A 26,355-nucleotide genomic window follows, 5' to 3' on the forward strand; every position below is an offset into this window, starting at 1 on the left:
TCCTGCGTTGCCACTTACTCTCTGTTTCAGGCACCTGTGGTCACTGACCTCGCCTGTGACACCCCCGGCTGGTCTTCCCGCCTCGCTTCACTCCTCCAGCCCCGCTGACTTGTCACGGCCACACTGATCTTCAAAGATGCCACCTCACAGCTCATTGAGTCACCCTGGACAGGGCATATCACTCCCTGAGTCACCCCTTTGGCATCTGTTTAAAAAAAAAAAAAAAAACAAAGGAAGAGGGGAAGATTTGATCACCTCTAGACTGCATTCTGATGTTTCAATTTCACCCTCATTGGGGGTTTCTTCGAGGTCCTTTACACCAGGTGCTGTCGCATTGGATTTGCATATCAACCAAGTGAGGAGGGTCTTACGAGCAGTATCCACATTTTGTAAATGAGAAAAGTAAAGCCCAAAGAAGCCCTGGGGACTGCTCAGGGCAGAAGCGAGGCTCCGGCTGGCGCTGGTGGTTTTGCAGCCCACGCGGCCCCACTGCCCCCAGGTGCTCTGCGTGGCTCCCGCCAGGTCCAGCTGACGTCTTTGCCATCTGCTCTCGGGCACCAGCTGGGGAGCTATTTTCAGCCCCTGCTCTGCTCTCCCATGTCAAGATGGTGGGGGTGTGGAGGCTGCGAACGTCCCCCTGAGAAGCCCAGGGTCTTTTCACCTGCATTCTCGTCTTGGGCTGTCCTGGGAGAGCAGGAAGAGAGGGAACATATCCACCCATCGCCTCTTGCTAGGTGGGTTGCAGTGGTCACACAGCTGCTCTTCCCCGTCTGGGCTTGCCTTCTCCTAGTCGTCATCTGCATCCGTGCTAAAATGACCTTTAGAAGATGCAAGTCTGGCCTGTCTTCTGCTAAGCACTCTGTAGAAAAAATACAGACTCCAAGGCAAGGCTCACCAGGTCCCCCAGAATCTCGTCCCTGGCTCTGTCTCCTGCCTCTTTCTCCACTCCCAAAATCTTCGCTACAGCCACACCAAACTGCCTGCCCACCACACTCTATTTCTTGTTCAGTAGGCTCCTAGGGACATGCTCCATCTGATAGCTTCAGGTAATAAATGGATGCCAGTGCTGGGAAAGGGCAGGAGGGTAGCAGGATAAAGAGACGACAGAGGTTGAGATTGTTGGTTGGCATTACCCACTCAATGGACATGCGTTTGAGCAAACTCTGGGAGATGGTGAAGGACACGGAAGTCTGGCATGCTGCAGTCCATGGAATAGCAAAGAGTTGGACACGACTTAGCAACTGAACAACAGCAAACGTGAAGGGATAGTTCTCAGCAAGTGTCCCTGGACCATGGTGACTGGGCAGGGCAGGAACAGGTGGGCTTCCAAATGCCTCAGATAGCCTCAGGTGAGGAAGCGAGACCCGGCACCCGTCCACTGTCACCAGCTCTACCTGTGATTACTTCACAGCCCATTCATTTCTGGCCAGGGCACCAAGCGAGCACTCTTTGGGCAAATGTCATCCACACACTGACAGCAGGAACGCTCAAGGCATTCTGGGTTGACATCAAGACACATAGCTAGTGGCTTTCCTGGGAGCTCAGTGCTAAAGGATCCACCTGCCAATACAGGAAGCACGCATTCAATCCCTGGTCCCGGGAGATCCCCCGTGCCTCGGAACAACTAAGCCCGTGCACCACAACTATTGAACCCACTCTCTAGAGCTCAGGAGCTGCAACTGCTGAAGCCTGTGCACCCTAAAGCCCATGCTCTGAAACAAGAGGAGCCGCCACAATGAGAAGCCCATGGACCACAGCTAGAGAGTAGCCCCTGCTCTCTGCAGCTGGAGAAAAGCCCGAGCAGCAGTGAAGACCCAGCACGGCCGGAAATAACTAAATAAATCAATGAAAATTTAGAAGACACATAGCCAGCCCTCCCTCCCCACCTTCCTTCTTTCCCATCACCTCTTGTGCCCACCACGCCCACTGCCCCATCTTAGCAGCCCCTCTGACTGCTCTCTAGTCAGCTGGTGCCTCTCAGGAGCCTTCTGAGTGGTCATGTGATGCTGCCCCCTTCGTCCCCCATGACTAAGGGACAGAGGTCAAAGAGTCTTGACCAACAGAAATAGCCAGGCCACAGAGAAGACCGGTTCCTCCCCTCTTCCTGTCTATATTAGCTTGCTAGGGCTGCTGTGACAAAGGGCCACCAACTGGATGACTTAAACATTAAAAAAGGTAATGTCTACCAGTTCTGGAGGGCTTCCCTCATAGCTCAGTTGGTAAAGAATCTGCTTGCAATGCAGGAGACCTGGGTCCAATTCCTGGGTTGGGAAGATCCCCTGGAGAAAGAAATGGCAATCCACTCCAGTATTCTTGCCTGGAAAATCCCATGGACAGAGGACCCTGACAGGTTACAGTCCATGGGTCGCAAGAATCGGACACGACTTAGCGACTAAACCACCACCACCACCAGTTCTGGAGGCCAGGAGTCCACAAAAGACACTGGCAGGATTGGTTCCTTCCAAGGGCCTGAGGAATGGCTCCCTTCTGGCTTATCAACAACCCTCTCCATGTTCACATGGCATTGTCCCCGTGTGAGTGTCTGTCCCAAATTTCCCGTTTATGAGGACACCAGTCATAATGGATTTCGTGCGTGTGTGCTCTGTCACTTAGCTGTGTCCGACTCTTGCAAACCCATGGTCTGTAATTGGCCAGGCTCCTCTGTCCATGGGAATTTTCAGACAAGAATACTGAAGTGAGTTGCCATTTCCTTCCCCAGGGGATCTTCCCAACCCAGGGATCCAACCTGTGTCTCTTGATTGACAGTTGGCTCTTTACCACTGCTCTACCTGAGAAGCCCCATATTGGATTAGAGTCCCCCTAGTGATCATTTTAACTTGATTACCTTGGTCAAGTCTCTATCTCCAAATAAAGACACAGTCTGAGATGCTGCGGGCTTCCCTGATAGGTCAGCTGGTAAAGAAGCCACCTGAAATGTAGGAGACCCTGGTTCGATTCCTGGGTCCGGAAGATCCGCTGGAGCAGGGGTAGGCTACCCACTCCAGTATTCTGGCCTGGAGAATTCCATGGACTATATAGTCCATGGGGTCACAAGGAGTCGGACACAACTGAGTGACTTTCACTTTCACTGAGATATTGCAGTCAGGACTTCGGCATCAGGTTTAGGGAAACCCAGTTCACTCCGTGATCCCACAGGACCGCTGATCTCTGCTGACACTTCTATGTCTGTCTTTTAAAAAATATTTATTTGTTTTATTTATTTGGCTGCGTCGGCTCTTAGCTGTGTCCTACAGGCTCTTCACTATGGAACGCATGATCTTTCATTGAAGCACGTGGGCTCAGCAGTTGTATCATTCAGGTTTAGTGGCCCTGAGGCATGTGGGAACTTAGTTCCCTAACCAGGGATCAAACCCGTGTTCCTGCATTGGAAGGTGGATTCTTTACCACTGGTCCACCAGAGAAGTCCCTCAGTGTCTGTCTTCATTCATAGCATCGGCTAGCCCTGGGATCATAGCACGAACCCTAGGAATTAAGCCAGAAATCAGACCTGGATTCCAGCCTGAGCACTGGCCAGGCTAGACTGTGCTTTGGCCTTGAATTGTCATTTTACTTCTCTGAGCCAGTTTCTGAAACCAAAATGGAGGAAATCACTTCTGGCCTTGCCTGCCTCACAGAGCTACTGTGAACACCCAGTAAGACAGTGAGTATGACAGTATCGTGAAAAAATAAGTATCCCACAAATGTGAAGTAATATCTCCGCAATACCATGATTACTAGGAAGAATAAAGGAATCCTCAGGCTAGAAAAAGTCCCATCCTCACCCTCAGAAACTGAAGGAAAACCATTCCTTTTATGAAGCCATCTTTTTTTATACCTCCCGAGAGGAAACTGCACATTTCCCAGACTCCTATTCCATGAATTACAGTGTTCATTCACTCCAGGCCGTCCTCACCTGACCTAATCCCCTGTGGCTCGGTCAAGCCCATCTGACCCATTCTCTCTGGCCTGGGTCACTGCCCATTATTTCTCAGTCATCTCTTTCACTAAATCAGACTTTTCCTGATCGCTCACCATGTGCCAAGCACTGTGCTTCGGACCACGGACCCTGAGCCTAAGAAGACACTATCCCCACCCTTCTGTGGCCCACAGGCTAAAGGCTGGCAGTTCCTGGGGTGCAACCTGGCTTTCTCCCTAAGAAATATACCCCTTCTCAGGCAGTGCTTCCTTATGTAGGGTGTGTGCGTCAAAGTCGCTTTAGTCATGTCCAACTCATTGCACCCCCTTGGATTGTAGCCCTCCAGACTCCTCTGTCCATGGGATTCTCCAGGCAAGAATACCGGAGGGGGTTCCCATGCCCTCCTCCAGGGGCTCTTCCTGACCAGGGATTAAACCCCTGTCTCCTGCGGCTCCTGCATTGCAGGCTGATTCTTTACTGCCGAGGCACTGGGGAAGCCCCTCCTTGTGTAGCAGTGTCTCCTAACTCTTTGTTCTCCTGAGACAGCACCCTCCACACCTTCACAGGCAGGTGACCCTGGCCTTCTTTGCACTGAACTGTCCTTCAAGCCAGGATGACTCCATTCACGTCAGTCTTTTTCCGTGGGCCCGTTCAGTGCATCTGGTGGTTCTGCTACTGATTAGTGCTTAGCCAAAAGCTGCAGCCCCAAAGTCTACATGGAGAAGACCTCAGCCTCTTGCTGTTTTAAAATGCACATCTGGAGGACTTCCCTGGTGGCCCAGTGCTTAAGACCTCACCTTCCGATGCAGGGAATGTGGGTTCGATCCCTGGTTGGGGGTCTAAGGTCCCATATACCTTGAGGCCAAGAAACCAAAACATAAAATAGAAGCAATATCATAACAAATTCAACAAAGCCTTCAAAAATGGTCCACATCAAAAACAAACAAAAAGTCTTAAAAATAAATAAATAAAACGGGTATCTGGGATCTGACTCCACCATCAGTCCCATACCACCCGACAAAGAAGGTGGCCGTCTGGTGGCTGACCCAGCTCACAGTGTGAACGATACCTCTTCTATCACATTCCATCATCTCTCCACTAATAGCCTGGTTGATCTGGCTTGTTGGAATCGTAAGCTGTTGGTTCGTGTGCCCTGCATGTTTCTCTCTGGTCACTATCTTTGACCACACCTGCGTTTCCAGATTCTCCTGGAATCACACCTGGGCCCTGACCTGCTTCTTCATGTATCACCAAGGACCTCTAATTTACCTCTGCAAGTCTCTCCCGAGAACATCCTCAATTTTCATATATGGATAGCCAGCTCATTCTCATGTATTTAATCCCCCAACCTGCTCGTTCTTGCAAAGATCCCAGTGGCTTCTCCCCACTTTTCAGTAAAGACTTAGTCAGAGAGCCCTCTCTCACTTAATAAATTTCTGCAGTGTGCTTATTAGTGCCTTGTAATATAGATGCCTAAATAATTAAGACTAACCCACACGTGTCAAATTAAATGAGCCAAATACATTGAGAAATTGCTTCGGCCTCCATTTCTCTTATTAATCAGGTTTTTTTAATATAAAAAAGAAAGTCTTTTCCTGCTCATTTGCAAAAATCAAACATGGTCCATGAGAATCTTACTTATAATAACCGTGTGTACATACAGCCTCTTTCATTGGGCAATACCCCTGGTGGCATATTACATGACATAGGACAGGGTGGGTTGGGGTGGCAGAGACAGTCAACTCAAAGTCAGCAGGTGATCCACAGTCTCTAAATCTGTAGGAGGACCATGCCCCTCCATTTCCCTGAGAGTTGAGGGGATGGTCCAGGAAGCCCTGCAGGAACACTGGCCGAAATTCACCCAGAATCTTCTGCCCACACTCTTCTGCCAGAGTTTGTTCCTGGGCTCAATGCAAGAACCCAAACCCAAGCTCCCTTTCTCATTAGGAGCCACTGCTGATGTACTTCAGATGAGCATAGGAAGTCAGTGGAAAATATAATAGGAATCATCAGCAATTGTGTCATTCTCATGATGAACAATATGCGTGCAGTTATAATGGGCTGGTTAACTCTGAATGTCGTCAGCATGTTGAGGTTTCAATAGGGTCCTGGGCTAGAGGCTTGTTTGCTGGGGCTCAGAGCCGCCTCATAGCTAGAGCTTCTGCAGCCCCTCCTCCTGGCAGGCTGCATTCCTGCCTCTTGAAGGTGGTTGTTAGAAAGAATCCACAAATATAGTAAGTAAACATCAAAGGGGCTTTGATCCGCATGGCTTTCGACAGAGCAGGAGCCCCTGAAGAAAGGGCCGAGGCCTTGGATGAGGGAACTTAACATCGTCAATTTGGGCGCCTGAGATGTAAGGCTGTTTGAAGTGAGGGCGTTTTGGCTGTGCCTTCAGACGAGCAAGCGTGGAGAGAAAGGAAGAGAAGTGAGTGCCTTTGGAAAAGGCACACTCAGATCTGCTTCTCTGCTCTTTACTGATAGTCAATAAACCCCTTTAAAGAATCAAGAGATCAAAGCCCGCGACCTCCCTGGGCCATGGCATTCCGCCACCACCCACCATGCTTTGTTTTCCTCTGGGGCGGGAGCCCCTGAGCTTGACTTATTTGTGTCTCTCGGGCCCTTTCCTCCTGCTGCTCCGAGAGGCTGGGCCTGGACCACAAGAGGTGGGGGGAGGGCTAGAGGAGAAGGAGCCCAGCCTCTATAGACTCTGGCAGTCTAGATGCCGACTGGCCAGGGCTCAGAGTATCACCAAGTGTCGGGGAAGAAGATGCTGTGACATAACCCTCCATGGCACCCTCCTTCTCTAAGAAACTGATGGAGGGAGTAGCCAGGCACCTGGGAAGCTGACGAAGCCTGGGAGGAGTTGCAGTCCCATCCCGGCCTCTGGAAATCATACCCCTTATCCGTTTTCCCAGTTAATGGCGGCTGCCACATCTGTATGACTTCAAAGCAAAGAGGTAGGGGTGCGGAGGCTACAATAATCATGGGAAGTCACTTAACATTTTTGAACTTCAGTTTTCTCATCTGCATAGTGTGAATAGTAATAACCCATCTGCCTCCCTCGTGCAGTGGCTGTGGGGAATCCAAAGAGAAACCTGTTTCAGAACCCACAAGTGCTGATGATGAATCAGGAGTAAAGGTCAGATGTGTGTGCACACTCAGTCACGTCTGACTCTGCATGGAATGTAGCCCGCCAGGCTCCTCTGTCCATGGGATTCTCTAGGCAAAAATACCGGAGTGGGCTGCCATTTCCTACTTCAGGGGATCTTCTGGATCCAGGGATCGAACCCATGTCTCTTGAGTCTCCTGAATAGACAGGCAGATTCTTTACCACTGCACCACAGTTAGGGCAAAGGATAGATACCGGAGAGGAAATCTTGACTGGTTAACCAAGGTACTCCAGTCCAGGGCTTATATACAATGGACACTGATTTTCAGAATATCGTCGTGCAGGAAAATTGGTCTCTTGCATTTGCTACCTGGAATCATTGTTCTAACTTGTTGTTTTATTGGGTCAAAGTCTTCTGGGACCCGAGTCTATGTCTTATGTTTCTTAGCCATCCCCACCCCTGTGCTCCACACTGAGTCTACACTCCTAAGTGTCTGATGACAATGCTGAATTGTGCCTGAATGTAAGGATGAACAGGGATCCTCAGCCCCAGACATTCACTCTCTCCCAAAAGTAGACTCTTTCTGCCTACACCTTGACTCCTGTATACTATGTGTAGTAAGTCACTTCAGTCATGTCCAGCACTTTGTGATCCCCTGAACTGCAGCCCACCAGGCTCCTCCATCCATTGGATTCTCCGAGCAAGAAATACTGGAGTGGGTTGCCATGCCCTCCTCCAGCAGATCTTCCCGGCCCAGGGATTGAACCTGCCTCTCTTATGTCTCCCACTTTGGCAGGCGTGTTCTTTACCACTAGCACCACCTCGGAAGCCCCTTGGCCCTTGTGTCTTCCCCTAAATTCTCCACTGTGTCTGGTTGTGCTGTTCTGTCCTGGACGCCACTGGCTGGACTCTGCCTCTTCTCTGGCTTCACCACAGTCCCGATGTAATCTGGGCATACCCCTTTCAAGCCTGGGGACTCATTAACCTAGAGAGTAAAGGTTATGACTGTGGACTCTGCCTCTTGTTCAGAGTCAGGCTGCCTCTGTTCAAACTCTTGGTTCTGCCACCTACCAGCTCTTTCATCTAAGACCACCTACCTAATATGCTCATAAATGAGGATATAATATAAAAATGGGGATAACAGTGGTAAATCATAGAGTATATCATAGTGGTACCTCAAAGAGTTGTTGCAAAGATCAAATAAGCAAATTATTGGCCTTAAGTTATGCCTGGACTGTATAAAATAGATAACTAATGAGAACCAACTGTTTAGCACAGAGAATTCTGCTCAGTGTTCTGTGGTGACCTAAATGGGAAGGAAATCTGAAAAAAAGAAAAAAGAGGGAGAGGATATATGTATAAGTATAGCTGGTTTACTTTTCTATACAGCAGAACTATCGGAACGTTGTAAAGTAACTATACACTGATAAATAAATAAATACAAATCACATTTGCGACATCTTAAAGTTATGAAAATCCTAGAAATAAACCTGATGAAAGTTTTGAAAAAAATCATGCCTGGACCAAGTGCTTTCTAAATGTTTGTTGAATAAGTAACCCTTTTGTAAGAGCAACAAGCTTCACATCTCTTGCAAAAGGACCTTCGCTGACCCCTGACCCGTTCCAAGCTCACCCATTCTGCTTTTCTTCCAGAGCTGGGCCTCCAGAAAAGAGGATGCTGTCTGGTGCTGGGCTACATGACCAAGGACAAGTTCCGGAGAATGAATGAAGGTCAGTGGGAACCTGTCTTCTCAGGGGTGATGGGGAGGGAGGACGCTCTGCCTACAGCTGTGGCAGCAGGAAAAAGACCCTGGGGCTTCTCAGAAAGGACAGCAGACCGATGAGGCTCATTTCCATGAAGCCATTCAGATAGCAATGTAGGGAAGAAACATTGTGTGCTGATTTATGAGCATTTTTTCCTACACTCTCTTCCTTCCTCCCTTTAGGTCCCCTCCTTCTCTTCCTGTCTCTTCCCTTCCCTTTGTCCCTCACCTACCCACCTGGCCCAACTAAATCTGCTTCTGTTATCTTTTCTAATCCAGACCTGATGGCCTTTCTCCTTAACATTCATATTTTTTGAATGCTAATTGAATTAACGGTGCCTCACAGGGGACTTGGGAGAATACTAAAGAAGAATAAGGCAGAGCTCTTTATTCTCAAAGGATTTCCACTCAAAAACCTGCCCTCTTTCCCAACTCCTTCAGCCCTAACTCTCCCTCTTACTCATAGGCCATTCTGTCTTCCTCTAGCACTGGGTCTTTCTTCGGACGCTTGACTGGGCCACAGAAGGCAGGAGGTGGTGGGGTGGAGAAGGTATTGGCATTCATGTGGAGGCTGGGGCATGAGAGGAATGCTGCACTTCTGGGGCCGCTGTAATAAAGAGCCAATCCCCTCATCCCCAGCCATCTGTCTCCGTGCAGCTAATAACCTTCTCCATCAGATGCCACAGATTGTTTGTCAGGATTCAAAAGTAGATAAACAATGGCTGGGGATGCCATTTATTCATTAAAGTCAGACAAATGAAGCCCTGGCTTCTCACTAGCCCAGATTGCCGTGAGCCAGGCCCCTCCCTTCCCAAGGCCCAGCGCCCCCTGTAGCCTCATTCCCATTCCAGGCGTAGAAAAGATAGCGCACCTGTACCAACTCTAGCCCCAAACTTAGACCACAGCATAGCTCCAGCGCCCTCTTCCTAAGCTCCTCAGCTGGCTCTCCTCCAAGCCTCTAGACCATGACACCACACTCCCACATGCTCCCCAGACCTAATGCCTCACCAGCTAGAGCTTTGTTGCCAGGACCCATCATGGTGACAGTTTGACAACAGTTAGGTCAGTGCAATTAAGCACAAAGAATATCACCTCCCTGGTTTCACTGCCTGCCTGTATAAGAAGGCAACAGCATCAAGACGCTACTTCTTATTTGTAGGAGCCCCATGGCTGAGCACAGCCAGCACTGAGGCTGCATTTTCTGCATCCTGCCAGTCAGTCTTCGTTCCTGACTTTTCTCTCAGCCCAGCCCTCCCTTCCCACCACCACCTTCTTGAGTGTGCAAGGCAGTAACTTCTCATTTGTGGGAACTGACAGCATGGCTCTGTCCATGGTGCTGAATAGACACATTCGCTTGCTGGCAATGCTCATTAGAGAAGCTAAAATGAGGCTCCCAGGGAATGGGGGAACCAAAAAAGTCACGAGCTTGGGTGGATTTGAAAGCTCAGGTTCCAAGTGTCTGACCCCAATAGAAGGATACTGACTCCAGATCTTGGGGCCTGTAAAGAATCATATCACAAAGGATGACGAACATGATTCGACTCCTCCCACTTTTCATAAGTGGCTCGGGCTGCTATAACAAAATACCACAGACTGAGTGGCTTAAACACAGAAATTTATATTCTCACAGTTCTAGAGACTGGAAATCCAAGATCAAAGTGCCAGCATGGTCAGGTTCTGGCGAGAGCTCTCTTTGTGGTGTGCAAACAGCAGCCTTCCCACTGAGTCATCCCACGGCAGAGAGAGAGAGAGAATGCTCTGGTGTCTCTTCTTATGTGCATGTGTGCGTGCATGCTAAGCCTCTTCAGTGGTGTCTGACTCTGTGGGACCCCATGGACTGTAGCCTGCCAGGCTCCTCTGTCCATGGGATTCTCCAGGCAAAAATACTGGAGTGGGTTGCCATGTCCTTCTCCAAGGGATTTTCCCAACCCAGAGATCAAACCCACATGTCTTATGTCTCCTGCATTGGTAGGTGGGTCTTTTACCCCTAGCGTCACCTGGGAAGCCTGTCTTCTTAAAAAGAAGTTTAAATACATTTGCCGTAAAGAGAGATACAATGGTAATACCCTGAACAAGAGCTTAAGGAAATGGTAAGAAAAACAAATGCACCCTTGATAGCTCCTTAGACATTGTTCAAGTAAAGAAGAGGGGAAGAAAGGGGACTAGAAGAGGACTTGGGGGCAAGACTAGGATCTGATTACTTCTAAGAATGGTTAGCCTTACTTTGTGCAACAACTAAACTAAGACAGCATTTTAAAATTATTTTATTTTAATTGGAGGATAATTACTTTACAATATTGTGGTGGTTTTTGCCATACATCGACATGAATCAGCCATGGATGTACATGTGTCTCACCATCCTGAACACCCCTCCCACCCCCCTCCCCACCCCATCCCTCTGGGTTGTCCCAGAGCACTGGCTTTGAGTGCCCTGCTTCATGCATCAACCTTGCACTGGTCATAAGATGGCATTTTAACAGTCTTTATGTCTTTAGTTTGGCTGGGTCGGGTCTTGGCTTCGGCACACGGTACCTTTGTTGATACATACAGGAGCTCTCATTGTGGCCAGTGGGCTTCTCTAGTGTCCATGTGGGATCTTAGTTCCCCAAACAGGTATGGAATCCATGTCCCCTGCATTGGAAGATGGATTCTTAGCCACTACACCACCAGGGAAATCTTTTTTGTTGTTCAGTCACTCGGTTGTGTCTGATTCTATGTGACCCCGTGGACTGCAGCACTCCAGGCTCCTCTGTCGTTCACTATCTCCCAGATGGCATTTTAAATAGGTTTTTCTTGTTAAAAAAAGTAAGATGCCAAAACAACGCCCCTTCTCTTTGAGCCTCTTTTCAAACACACACAAGCCACAAAAATGGGTTATTCCTTTCAATGGATTGTGATCCACTTGGCTGGGAATGAGTGATTCTAGGTGCTTTAGCCCAATTTATATCCTCCCCCTAGTAAAGATGAACTGAGAATCAAGCAGGAGGCAACAGAGGCATCAGCAATGGCCGGGAAGTAGCAGAGCAGCTTGCCCCCCATCTCTGCCTTCCTCACTGCCTGTGGTTCTCGGCTCTCCCAAATGCCCCAGTGCACATTCATGCCCACACACAGTAGCTGCTGCTGCTTCTAGGTAAACAAGGAGATGAGGGGGTGGCAAGCAAGTTAAACCACCCTGTATGAGGAGTTACAAATCTCAGCTAACAAAGAGGAGACAGGATAGGAGGTAGGTAAGTCGGTGGGGCCGAAGGGGAGATGCTGGAAGTCGGTGGGCTTTGGTCCTGGAGGGGTGAGAGGCATGAGGAGGGGAAGAGGGAGGGGCCTGGAAAGGAGGCAGATGTCTCTCTGCTCCCACTCCAGCCAGTCTAGCTACCCCAAGTGCCATATTACATATTTTTTTTCTCTTTCAAAAGCTCACACACTCAAACCCCAGCACGTCTGCACATAACAAAGAAGCACCAGCAAGCATGGGGAGCTGTTTTATGGTTTATAATTATCTTGTACCAATAGTCAAAATGATTATAACTTCCACATATTAATAATTGAACTGGAATAGCAGCTATGACATAGATCAAGAAGCAGACATCTCTGTCCACACTGCCCTACACACCTTGCTATAAATTGAACACTTGGTACAATAGTTTTTAAAAATTATAATTTTTTTTTGCCCAGATGTTGAAATTAGTGAGATACTGGAACAATTATCTGCTTCTTCTATTAAAGATAAGATGGTGATCATTATATTTGCCATTTAGTATAAATAAGCAAGACCTACTTGTGCTGCACTGAGGTATATTTGCTCTGTTTAACAGTATCTAATAGAGTGTCTGTTACCCAGGAAGAAGTGGTCCCCTATTTCATTTATTTCCTTGTTAATTTTTGTATCTTTTTTTCCCTCCATTCTCCCCTCCTTGCTACATTCCCCCCAAAAAATAACAGCTTGAGAAGGAGCAAGAGAAAAATAATGAATGAACAGGAGCTTTATAGATCTGGGGTTTATCATAAGCTAGAGTAATCGCAATTGGTGCTGTTAAACTACACAAAGCAATAAAAAAGAAAACACTATTCAAAGATCGTTTAAGGAGGCATGTGATAGTTAATGAGAGGTTTGCTCTATTTGGGAGCACGTAATAGCTTCTCGGGTAGAATCTGCAGCATTTGCAGGAATGGAAGTGGTCGGTAAAATATGTGTGTGTGTGTCTGTGTGTGTGTGTGTCTGTGTGTCTGTGTGTGTGTGTCTGCGTGTTCTTTCCTGTTTGTGCTCAACGTATCTGAGGCATCAAGTGGAAATATGGACAAAAATCAATGAAAGGCCGACAAAAAAGGAGCAAATAAAGACAGACTAGGCATGAGACTGTCACGTTTGTTTGACATAATTGTCTTCATGTGATTAAGTACATGGTGCTTTAAGTAGGAACTGCTGGAAGGAGATCATTTATTTATTCATCAAACAGTCAATGAACACGCACCATAAAAATAATACCAATTTTTCATAATAAGTGCCAGCTACTGTTCTAAGCTCTAGAGCTTCAAAAGTAAAGAAGACGAGATTTCCCTGGCGATCCAGTGGTTAAGACTCTGTGCTTCCACTGCAGGGGGCATGGCTTCGATCCCTGGTCTGAGAACTAAGATCCCACATGCCAGGCAGTGTGGCCAAGGGGGGAAAAAGTAAACAAGCTATAGTCCCTGCCCTCTCGAGCTCCGGATAAAAAACACAGTCGCATCTCAGGGTTCCTGTCACCTCCAAAGAGACCCTGCCGGACCACCTTACCTAAGTGAGATTCCCCCCTTCCCCCACCATTGAGCTCCGTTGTGACAACCAGCCTATTTACTTGGTGGTACTTACGCTAACTGATGATTATTTATTACATTGTCCCACCTAAGAGTTAGCTTCAGAAAGGCAAGGATCCTGCTTTCCTTGCCAGTCCCTGGACCTTAGCCCAGTGTCTCACACATAGAGACTAACCAACCATTTTGAAATTAAATAATTAGTTTGTGGGCTTCCCAGGTGGCTCAGTGGTAAAGAATCCACCCACCAATGCAGGAGACATGAGTTTGATCCTTGGGTCAGGAAGATCCCGTTTAGAAGCGAATGGCAACCTACATTCATGCATTGGAGAAGGAAATGACACCCACTCCAGTGTTCTTGCCTGGAGAATCCCAGAGATGGGGGAGCCTGGTGGGCTGCCATCTATGGGGTCGCACAGAGTCAGACACAACTGAAGCGACTTAGCAGCAGCAGGCAACCTATTCCGGTATTCCTGTCTGGGAGATTGCATGGACAGAGGAGCCTGGAAGGCTACAGTCCATGGAATCACAAAGAGTCAGACACGACCAAGCAACTAAACAACAAAACAATTAGTGCCATGAGTGTCAATGGAGGAATCCAGAAAGCTACCCACGGGTGTAAGGGGAATCTGGAGAAGGAGCTCAGTAGACAGAACACTCTGACACAGAGCGCCAGTCTTCAGGTCCCCAGCAATTCCCTATGACTTACCTCTCTGCCTCTCCTCCAAGGCCAGCAGTACAGTCCCTCTTGGGAAGCCAGGATCCACGCAGATCGGCGGAGAAAAGGGCTAGGAGGTGGGCTGCCCGGGATGTGTCTGTCCTGTAGCCAGCTGCCCTCCTTCCTCACCCCTCCTACTGATGGACCATCTTCTCATCTAGGGCATCGCTAGGCAGGTATTTCCCGTCAGAGCTGCAGGGGAATTGCTCTCACATCACTCACACACACACACACACACCATTCCCTTCTCTCTTCCCATCCTTCCCCCATGACCCACTTCTCCTGGAGGGCCCAGAACCGCTCTCCATCTCATGCACATTGATTGCCCAGGGTGAACCCTATCCACGGGCAGAATAGGAAGCTCTCCCATGGTGTCAGATGAGGGGCTCTGCCTGCCTCTCAGAAAACCCAGTCCTCCTCTGTGTTAGAACCTTGAACCACCCCAGGAACTACAGTGCAGCCCACTCACCCAGGGAGGCCTGGGGTCGATAGGAAGTTGCTGGAAGAGGCAGGACCACAACCCAGGTCTGCTGACGTCCAGTCCAGTGCTCTTAGAATGCAGAAAGAGGGGGCTGAGGCCACAGTCAGAGGGGACGCCCCTAAGGCTTTGGCTTGAAAACACAGAGAAGGTGGAAGGGGCAGGAGAAAGTGGAGCAGAACACAGGAGACTGTCAGCCTGATGTGGGAGAAAGTCAGGAAAGGTGGAGAGGGGGACACAGGCCGGGGAAGACCCTTTCTTTCTACAGAACCAGAAAAGCCTACTGGGCCATAGATTAGCAGTGGGAAATGAGGGGGAATGGAGGGGGAAGGAGGAAAAGGATGTTTGAGGCAGTGGAGCCCTGGCCTCCCTGCTCGGGTGTCCTTTTGAGGCCGAGGTGGACCTGCCCGTGAGGCTCCCATCTGCCCGGGCTGCGTATGTGGTAGGGGGCGGAGTCCGGGACCTTCAGAAGCACAGGCACCCTCTGCTTCTCACTCAGTTATGGGAAGCAGGTATGCCTCCCGGCTGCTTTCATCCTCCCTGTGGTGGTGATTTAGTCTCTAAGTCGTATCTGACTCCTGTGACCTCATGGACTCTAGCCCTCCAGGCTCCTCTGTCCATGGGGATTCTCTAGGCAAGAATACAGGAGCGGGTTGCCATGCCTTCCTCCCAGGAATCTTCCCCACACAGGGACAGATCTCACGTTCCGTATCTTCTACACTGACAGGCAGGTTCTTTACTTCTAGTGCCAGGGCCCACAGTCATTTTCCTGAGACAGTCTCTTAACTGCCTGCCAGAGCCCCCGGGGTGCTGGCTAATACTGTCATTTTGTTAGCTGGGGCTTTGGGGGTGCATTTTTTCTTATTTCATTTTTCTTACTGATGTGTTTTCTTCTACTGGGCTGCAAAGCCGATTATTTGTATAACGTCCCTGTTTATTATTTATGGCAAAACTCAGATTTCCAGGGTGCTTTATGATTGTTATTTAATTTGCTCGGCGCCTTGGAACATGGGTCGTCCATTTTCATTCTCCTGCCTTGATCCGACTGTGGATTTCAGAGCTTTTTCCCAGGCCTGTTCCTCCAGCCACCATTCCTACCAGGAGACCTGCTTGGCTAAAGCAAGCTGGAGGCCACCTCGACCACAGACCCTGCCAAGCTCCTTCTCGGACTTCTTTTCGCTCGCTGTTCTCTCCAGTTCTCACCAAGACCTAGAAATGTTGCCTCCTGAATATCTCTCGAACCCATCCACCTCTGTCCATCTGACAGCCACTGCCCTCACCCATCACCACCCTCCCTGACCTGGGCTGCATGTTCGCTCTCCTAACTGGCTTCTTGGGTCCATCAATCCTAGCCCCTTCCCTCCCAGTTCATTTTTCACACTTCAGCCAGAGCAGTATTTCAAAATGCAAATCTGAAAATAGCACATTGCTCTTGAAACTATTCCAGTGGCTTTCTATCACCATTAGGAAAAATACCCAAATCCTCAGCATGTTTTATAAGACCCTATAGAATCTGGTTTCTACTGACCTTTTTGGCTCCATCTTGCCCCTGTAACGCTCTGTAAAACTCCAGTCACATCAGTCTTCTTTCTGCCCCTCCAACAGGGCACGTTCCCGTCTGCCATAGAGCCTTTGTCTGTACTGGTCGCTCCTCTTGGGATACGGACCACACCTGCCCACACCCCATCCCCAGACCCTTCCCATAGCGGCTCCTGCTCATCTTTCAGATCTCAGCTGAAATATCACTTCTGCAGTGAAGCCTCCTCAGACCCACCCCTCCCTAGTCTAGACCAACTTCCTGTGTTCCATAATCTTATATTCCTTTCCTTCCAAGGGCTTAGCTAAGTCTGTACCCAGAAGTTCATTTAGCAGTTATTTAGCTCAGACCTATTTCCCCTCTCAGACTTTAAGTTCTCCTAGGCAATGGCACCCCACTCCAGTACTCTTGCCTGGAAAATCCCATGGATGGAGGAGCCTGGTGGGCTGCAGTCTATGGGGTCACTAAGAGTCGGACACAACTGAGTGACTTCACTTTCACTTTTCACTTTCATGCATTGGAGAAGGAAATGGCAACCCACTCCAGTGTTCTTGCCTTGAGACTCCCAGGGACAGGGGAGCCTGGTGGGCTGCCGTCTATGGGGTCCCACAGAGTCGGACACGACTGAAGCGACTTAGCAGCAGCAGCAGCAGCAGGTCTCCATTACCTCCCAGGAGCCTGGCATCAAGTTTGCACACAATAGACATAGTGTGCAAAGAATAGTAACCACAATGATCTTCTCTGCCCCTGGGCAGTAGCTCCCAAGCTGCTGGAACCAGGCAGCTGGACAATCACAGACTCCTAGAAGAAACATCAGAAATCACCTGGAGAAGGGGAAGCTGAGACCCAGGAGAGTGATAGGCTTGCCCAGAGCACAGCAAAGGATTGAAACCAGACTTCTGAGCCACTTCCCCATCTCACTGTGCTGAGTCCTTGAAGTGTGGGTGTGACCGACTAAGCGGGTCCAACAGGGAGGTCCGCCTGCTGAAAATGGGTTTGGGGCAGTGTTTTGAAAGAGACAAGAAGCAAGAACCTCTGGAGAAAAGGAAAGGAAGTAGGTCCTTTGATACAGACATGAAACGCACCCCTGTGAGCCCAGTACTGTGTTGGGCACAGGAGCTCCAGGGCTTGGACACAGCTTCTGACTTCAGGAACTTTGTCCTCCACTGGGGGAGCTTAGACATATTTCATGTCAAGGTGATTTTGTAGTTGTTTGGTTTTGTTTTTTCTTTTCAACCTTGTGGTTAGTATGCTTAAGGGTTAAGCACTGTGGCTTGGGAGACTGAAATTTAGGCATAGTCAGAGCAGGTTTAGAACCATACCATCAAAGAATCTTGAGGCCAGAAGGGACCCAAGGTTATCTAGTCCACATTCTCTCTTGATGGCTCAATATCCCCACCAAGTACCAATGTATGTAAATACTTGTCAACACTGTGCTGCCGTGCGCTCATTCGCTCACCAACTGACTGACTCTGTGTCTGTGACTGTGCCTGGCCCTTGGCACGAAAGACATAGTCCCTGCCCCAGAGGACAGCACAGCAATCACAACACGCTGTCACACTGGCTGCAGCCAGGTGTGTACAGAGCCTTGGGAACAGAGAAGAGGAACCCAGTCCAACTGCAGGCCAAGTGAGCAGGGCCAAGACAGCCTCCTGAAGACAGTGATAATCTGAGCTGAGCCCTGGGAGCACACTTTATTATCAGAGGCCCTTGCAACCTACACTTGAATCCCTCCAAAGACAGGAAACTCACTACCTACCAAGGCCACGGGTAGCCCCTCAGCTAGGCTCTTATAAAGGAGTTTCAAATAGAAAACACCCCTTCAACCCCAAGAGTCCACAGTTTTGTCATTCTGACTACACTGAGGACAATTAACTGGGTGACCGTTAGCAGCCACTGGCCAAAATCCCAGGGTCTCACACTGTGTCAACTCTGCCCAGGCAAGCTCCACTTTCCTCTGTCTGCCTCCCCTTCCCCATCCAGCCAGCCTCAGCCAGCCTCAAAGCTTTCATCACTGAATGCCAAGACCCCCGCCTCTACTTCCCTCCCCAGGGTGGGAGAGTCTGAATAAATGAGAGTGCTTAATGGCCTGCGGTGCCATAAAGTTTTAGAGCTGTGTACCGGAATGAGCAGGTTCAGGCTGAGATGAATTATCCAGACCTTTTATCAAAGGAGAGTCAATAAAAACCTGAAGGCGCTCACCCCATCTCCTCGGAGTGGCTGTGTCACACGGCCGGGCCCTGCGTTCTGGAAATAGTCATCGGTGGGTGCGTTTCCCACCCCCTCCCCAATCCATCTGCTTTCTTCCCTATGCCTTCCCTCCTCAAATGTATTTGTTTCTATGGTAACTGTGTTGTTACTGGTATGGGAGGAGTTTAATGACATTCAGAAGTACCAAATCAAGTCCATTTATATAATGGTTTGAAATACACATAATGGCCTGTGGAATATAGGACACGGTGACAGTTTCAGTAACTGCATACAGACTGTGGGATAAATAGAGCGAGGTGGTACTCCCCCCAACCTCCGAGTCAAACGCACCAGGAATAACCACTATTCTTAGTACAAGAGAGGTACTTCTCAACCATTACTTAGGAAAGGGTCTCAAAACGCCGACACCAAGCCGTTCTCTCGTTGAGGAAGGCTACTGGCTGGACCATGGGTTCTCTGCGCCCGCCAGGGTTTGACCGGGGAGTCAGGTAGGGCAGGTACAGAGAGGATGGGGCTGTCCAGAACTATGGAAAGAGCAGCCCTCCTGCCCTGGGTCCTCGGGCGCCCCCCTCAGCCAGCCCGAGGTAGAACACTCCAAGAGCTGGCGCTTACGGCTCCTGCGCGTCTGAGTCAGAGATTTACCTTTCAGGCACCCACCGTGTGCCTGGTGCTGGTGGGGGTTGGGGTGGGGGGGACATGGCGATGCAAAACCCATGGAGGATGCCCTTGTCTTAGCTCAGGTTCCCTCAGAAGCAGATGCTAAGCAGAGACTCGTCCAAGAGGTGCAGGAAGTGCCAGAAAGATGATAGGGAGTTGACATGAGAAAGGGAAGGTGCCCCACGCTGGGGGTACTATCGGGCCCTAAATAGGGGGGGCAGTGGAAGCCTCATCCCAGTGCGAGGCTCTGGGAAGTGCTGCAGAAGCCACGCCTCACGGTCAGGCCACCCAAAGATTGGGGTGTCTGTACAGCAGTCTGGTCAGTAGTGGCCTTTGCAGATGGAGAGAAAGACCTCAGGAGAAGGGTGGTGGGTGCTGGCGGTTGGGAACTGGCCTGAGGGAGGCAGGCGGGGCATCGGTAGAGATGACTGCAGCCCCCAGGGAGTTTTGCGTCCAGTGGGGAGACAGGCTTTCAGTGAACCAGCAGAAGGCAGGGTGATGGGAGAGCTGGAGGGGTGGGCAGGTGAGATGCTCTTGCAGCTTAGAGGTGGGAGAAGCCATTTGTTCTGGATACTGGGGGAACTTGGGGAGAGTGGGAGAGGTGAGAGGGAGCTAGCCTGCAAGTTCTGGTGCTTGGGAGGCGCCTAGGACACACACCGTTCAGTTTTCATGCTGTCACAGGGTAGGCGGTGTTTCCTCCATTGTGAAGACGAAGTTAGCGAGGCTCAGAGAGATTAGTTATCTACCAAAAACATGCAGCTAAGGTTCAAACCCTGTTTTTTTTTTAATTTTTGTGTTGTGTTTTCTTTTTTTAACTTTTTATTTTGTATTGGAGTAAAGAACCCTCCTGCCAGTGCAGAAGACATAAGAGACATGGATTTGATCCCTGGGTCAGGAAGATCCTCTGGAGGAGGGCATGGCAACCTACTCTGGTATTCTTGCCTGGAGAATCCCATGGACAGAGGAGCCTAGCAGGCTACAGACCATAGGGTCTCAAAGAGTTGGACATGACTACGGTGACTTAGCAGGCATAGCCAATTAGCAAACAATGTTGTGATATTTTCAAGTGGACAGCAAAGGGACTCAGCCATACATGTACACGTATCCATTCACCGCCCCCCCAAACTCCCGGCCCATCCAGGCTGCCAGGTAACTTTGAGCAGAGCCCGCTGTGCTCTACAGTAGGACCTTGGTTATCCAATTTAAATATAGCAGAGTGTACATGTCCATCCCCAAATCCCTAACCATCCCTTACCCCCATCCTTCCCCCCAGCAACCATAAGTTCCAAACCCTGGACTTCTTACTCCCACTCTGCCTCGGGGAGCTCCACCACCATCAAGGGCAGACATGACCAAGAGCCTGCTATACATGTATATATCCATGTGGATCTCTCTCATGGCCATAGACTGCCCTCTCTCATATCTCCCCACATTGTGCTGTCCATGGGCCCCCATTCAGGCAGTCAGGTAGCCCCTCTGATCCCACCCCAGATGTAAGCTGGACTGCCGATACCCACTTGAGTGAATTATCTGGAACTCACAGTCCTAGGAGTACGGGAAAGAGAAGAAACAGACGGAAGGGTTGGGGGAAGGCTTCAGTTCCAGTGGGCCCTACAAGTGTTCTTTCTACCCCGTCCTCACCTCCCTGCCCTGCCCTCCCAGCCCTGCTCCAAACTCATTGCCTCAGAAAATACGGCCAAAGAGGGATCATACAGACACACTTCTCTGGAGCAGCATTTCTGTCGCACGTTAATAGGTGTTCTGTAAAATAGAGGATGCATGGTCAAATAAGGTGGAGAGAAGCTGGGTGAACCCTAACTAAACAACTCTCTCCTACAAAAACTCCCAGAGCTGTTAAGTGGCCAAAGGGTGTGGAGAATCCCCCAAAGGGGGATATGGTTCTCAGAGTTCCCCAAACTTACTTGACCACAAAATATTTTCCATAGAGCATGTTTTAGGACTAGGATTTCTTGGAATCCACTTTGGGTCATAATGGTTTAAGGCCAGCTCTGCCACTGACTCATTGTGTGAGCTTTGTCAAATGAGAATAAATTAAGCCTGGTGGGCTGCTGTCTATGGGGTTGCACAGAGTCGGACACGACTGAAGCGACTTAGCAGCAGCAGCAGCAGCATGAGGACCACTGGGCTTCCCTAGTGGCTCAGTTTGTAAAGAATCTGCCTGTAACGCAGGAGACCTGGTTTGATCCCTGGGTGGGAATATCCCCTGGAGAAGGAAATGGCAACCCACTCCAGTAGTCTAGCCTAAAAAATTCCATGGACAGAGGAGCCTGGCGGGCAACAGTCCATGGGATCTCAAAGAATCGGACAGCACTGTGAGACTAACTTTCACTTTCACTTCATGAGGCCCAGTAAAAAAACAGGAATGAAAACTCTTTACAAACCATGAAGTAAATGATGCTATTATTTCTTTACACGAAAGATGGTGCTATGGTTTATTCACATAAAACAAAGTTTTATGTGAACACTCAGTTCCCAGAGAAACACTCAGTTTCCCAGAGAATATTTCGTTAGGAGTCCAAAAATAATAGTTATTACTAGTGTTTTTTCAGTAACAGGTTTGGCTCCTGATTAGTCATGTGACCTTTATTTTGACCTTGATCTCTCTTGACCTATGTTTTCCCATCTGCAAAATGGGTAAACTCACCCTCTTTGCTCCATGAATTTGTTGCCGTGATAAAACACACACAATGGTTGTGTGGTGCTTTGCACGATGAACCATAAAACACAAGGCACTATTATAAGTGTTCTAGGTTAACACCCTCAATTCAGTCCCACTTGTGCTCAGACCAAAACAGGAGATGTACTGCGGGAGGGGACTGGCTTGTGGGAGAAATAACAATGACTAATCATTTTCATCCATATTTATGATGTTGGGAGCCTTGTATGAGCTTCTCACTGAGGGGACAGGATGAATATTTCATGAGTGAACACCAAAGGTAGTATTAAGAGGAAATGGACAGAGAGACCCCCGCCTGCCTCTGCCGCCACGTTCAGCTGGGATGTCAGCACAGCTCCAAGCCCATGACTGACCCCAAGGAGCAGGGCAGCCAGTCGGGAGGAAGAGCTCAGGCCTCCGCTCAGATGGGGAGCTGTCCAGCACATACTGGCCAAGGGACCCCTGTCATGGGAGGCAGGAGAGCCGGTGCCCACTCCATACGCCAGCTGGGTAGCCTTGGGCGAGTGACTGTCACCACCCTGGGCCTCTGCTTCCACCCTGTAAAAAGGCATGATAAGCTCAGCCTTGCCTGGCTGCAAGGTTCCAGTCCAAGCCCTGTTGTTGGGAAGACGGCTTTGCCATGCACACAGGTGGGAAGTGTCCTATTCATGTCTTCATGCAGCAGACCACCATGGAGCACCCACCGCGTGCCAGGCACTGCCACGGCCACAGAGTGCCAAATGCTGCATCCATCGCTTCATACGCACCACCTCGGATAATCATCACTGCAATTCTGAGAGGTGTCTGTCATTACTCCCATTTTCCACAGGAGAAAATAAAACTCAGGAAAGATAAATCACTTGCCCAAAGCCATGCAGCTAGTCGATGGTAGAGTCCAGGTGTGTATGAAGCCAAGACCCTTCATTCTACGCCGATGGCACATCTTTGTCTGTACTTATGCAGAGCTGGTGGGCACGCTCCCTCTACCCCGCCAGCTCCTCCTTATTCTCTTCATGCCTTGTGCTCCCTCTACATGCCCCCCACTGCCTTCTTCCAAACCTCCTATAAGAGTTTGTACAGTCTGCCCTTGAGGTTCTAATTTCTGTCCCTATCCATCAAGACTGTTGCCTCCCAAGACCCTGGACAGCCTCCATCTCTTATCTGGCCAGCCATCAAGTGGTGTAAAGACTGAATACCATCCCCACTTAAATGCCCTCAGAAGATGAAGCAAGGACAGATGGGGGCAGTGCCAGGGTTAAACCCACCGAAGTCTTCTCCACCTCCTAATGGACGCCTCTAGAGGAGGCTCCGGGCTCTTTCCATCCATCCCGCAGCATGAGGACTCTACCATCCCTACAGACCTCTTCCCTGTAGGGCAGTTCCATGTTATCTTGGCTCATCCCTTCTTCAGAGATGGAAGAGACTGTTTTAAACCTGCCGCCCCACCAGCTCTTCTCCGGGCCTCTGATGCCATTAAGTTTCATTATAACGAATAAACACCACAATGACATTTATAAGTTACCACTGAGCACAGAAGCACAAATATGAAGCAGATAAACTGCATTTGATCCAAATAATTACTGCAGGCAATATTGGGCTTAGTTTGAGCTGGCAGCCGGGTATCGAGTAATTTATTAGATTGCGTAAGGCAATGTTGCACGTTGCGTTTTTCATTATTGTGTCTCTTCCCCTTCTCTGTGGTCTAAATAGGTTAGGGGAGTTTAGGGCCAAACAAAGACAGACTTTGCTCAAGCAGATTGAGGCTGGGAGGCGTCCAGGAATGGCTTCTCCCCAACAACATGGCACTTGTGAGAGAGGAGAGGGTTTCAGATTATCACGATGCTGCCAGCCAAGGGCAGTTCCCTGTACCCCCCCCCCACCCACCCACCCACTGGCCCAGATACAGAAAGAGGCCTGATAGAGGGGATAAATGGAAGGACAGGATGGAGCCCCTAGGACACCAAGCCTAGTTCCTGCTGCTGGCTTCCTGCTGAGTTTCTTTGTCTTCATCCAAAGACCCTCTCTACCAGAAGCCTTCTGTAGCCCCAGGCAGCCCTGGGCAGCCCCAGATCTGAGTCCCCAGACCTCTCCTGCAATAAAGAAAGGGAAGGAAGCAGTCTTCCAGCCAACTCTGCAAAACAAAGCAACGAGAGCTGGCTACCAGCTGCCTCCTCCCTGCCAAACCCAAACTCATAAAGTTTGATTCAAGGGGTTACAATACCTCCTATTCAGAGTCCCTCCCGCCCCATCCTCCCAGCCTTAGTAAATTACCCAATAAGCAACAAGGACTGTAGTTATTGTGCAGTTAAACGGTGTTTGCCCAGTAAATCCTGAGCAGAGTACTAACGGTGATATACAGTAACTAATTATGGACATGAATTCTCTCCCCGAGACGCCGAGTGGTACCAGATATTGTTGCGTTTCATGGAGGAGGCTTGAAAGCTGCTCTGTCCCCTCCAGTGAAGCCAAGAGTAACTTTCCTATTAGAGGAGCCGTCAGGACCTCTGTTGGCACTCCAGACTGGAAACGGAGATGTCCCAGGATGGGGGTGGGGGGTCAGATAGGAATGAGGCCTCAGCTCCCATGAAGACTCCCATTCACGGTCCCCCATCCCCTGCCCAGTGGAAGGGCATGACTGGGTACCAGCTGGTCCTCCTCGGGTTGCCTTTACAGCAGAGGAGATGCTCCCCATCACAGTGGCTGTGGCAAAGGCCCAAGGCTCCAGCCGTGCAGGGAATGGAAGTCATTTTTCTCACAGCCCCGGACTGAGCTGAGAAAGCCATTCCAGGGAGTCTGCCTTTGTAAAAGGCTTCTGAGCAAGGAGGCAGCAGGGCCGGGCGGGGGTTCCTCTGCCTGGCTGTGGACGACTTTTGCCCTAAATGGTCGTTTACGGAGGTGATCTCAGGCCCAGAAGTGCCCGGGATAATCAGAGGTGTCTCTGGTTGATTGTGATCTGCAGGTGAGATGGGGCTTGTGTCCAGCACTAAGAAGCAGGTGTCCCATCAGCTTCCTGTGTATTTTGCGAGCACAGCTGGGAAAAGCAGTTGTCAGCCTCTGCTTTCTGAAGAGGAAACTATATAGCTCAATCATGGTCTACGCTTACCGGAGACTGTCAACTGAATTCCAGAACTGGAGTCAGATGGTTCAAACACCAGCCTCCAGCACACGCTGTGACCTTGGGTGGGTTTCTTAACCTCTCTGAGCTTCCATTTCCTAATCCATAAAGTGGAAGGGATTCTCTCTATTCCTCGAAATGGTTGCCATGAAAATAGCTCACCTGGATTTGAGGCTACTGCTTCCAGGGAGCTCTGCATCTGCCAGTCCCATCCTTCCTGCCACCAGCTCACCTCCTCGATGCCTGGGCTCAGTGACCCAGCCTCAGCCCATCTGGCACTCCTGTTAACACACACACACCTTCCTCTCAAAGTGCCTCCAGCATCTCTCCTTTACCAACATCTCCATTTCAAACATTCAAAACAAAGATAAGGGGCAGTGACAAAATTTAACTTTATTTTGTTTTCTTTGCTGCTGCCTTCTCAGTGTTTGATGTAAATACTCTGAGCCCCCACCAGGGCCATGGTTAGGTGGTGATGGGAGAGGTCAGGTGACGCCTAAAAGGGCTGGCATGGGCACACTCTAGCAGTGGGACCTTGGCTGGTCATGGCTTTAAACCTTGGCATTCAAGTGTCTACCTCACGGTGATGATAGAACCTTCTCGAAAGAGTGTCAGAAGGGTGGATTAAGTAAAATAAGGTATGTGAAGAGCTTTGTGATGTGTAAAGCACATGCGAGACTGTAGCTGTGGTTAATATCTTAGAGCAGCCAGAAGACAGGACCCAGAATCCCAGCGCGAGGAGAAGAAGAATTACGATTTTAATTAGGACGCATATATAGTCAGCTCTCAATTGTCTGCTAGCAAATTGTCCCCATTCCTGGCAAATGCTATCACCAAGACTACTTAATGAAGTCCTCTGTTAACATTTCACAGCTTCTTATTTTTTTCTTATTTGTATGAGGCCCAAAGGGAATGAAAGTCCTTTAAAGGCAAAATTAGCTAAGATCTGCATCCTCTTCTGGAGAAAGTGTGAGCCACAGCGACAGCAGGCTGGGGAGGGTGAGTGGATCAGTCCGAAGGGTGATGTTCTCCACCCAGCTGAGCAAGAAGCCAGAGGGAGCGTCATCATTGGGTTCTTTTGTGGCTTTTTTTAAGTGTTAAACATTCCCAGAACATCAACACATCCATATCCAAACATGAATACCAAAATGCATTCCGAAGTTGAAAATAAATGTTATTACCTTGGATTATTCATCGTTTTGAAATGTCCATCATTTTGGATTATTCACACACTTGCTTCTCTCTGTTCACAAGATCTTTAAGAATGGATTGCCAAAACCGCAATGAGATACCACCCCACACCAGTCAGAATGGGCATTATTAAAAAATCTACCCATAACAAAGGCTGGAGAGGGTGTGGAATAAAGGGAACCCTCCTACATTGTTGG

At 49.4% G+C, this 26,355-nt stretch overlaps 1 protein-coding gene across 2 annotated transcripts in view; it reads left to right on the forward strand.

Annotated features, from left to right (window-relative positions):
* Window positions 1-26,355, forward strand: part of KIRREL3 (kirre like nephrin family adhesion molecule 3) — a 604,188-nt gene that overhangs the window by 465,357 nt on the left and 112,476 nt on the right. For both annotated transcript variants that reach the window (XM_027531794.1, XM_027531795.1), the window contains exon 2: window positions 8,680-8,757. In XM_027531794.1, the coding sequence (XP_027387595.1) occupies window positions 8,680-8,757 (78 nt within the window). The remainder of the gene's footprint in view (window positions 1-8,679; window positions 8,758-26,355) is intronic.

This window comes from Bos indicus x Bos taurus, chromosome 29, assembly GCF_003369695.1.
Source record: "Bos indicus x Bos taurus breed Angus x Brahman F1 hybrid chromosome 29, Bos_hybrid_MaternalHap_v2.0, whole genome shotgun sequence".
In the NCBI taxonomy this organism is placed as follows: domain Eukaryota; kingdom Metazoa; phylum Chordata; class Mammalia; order Artiodactyla; family Bovidae; genus Bos; species Bos indicus x Bos taurus.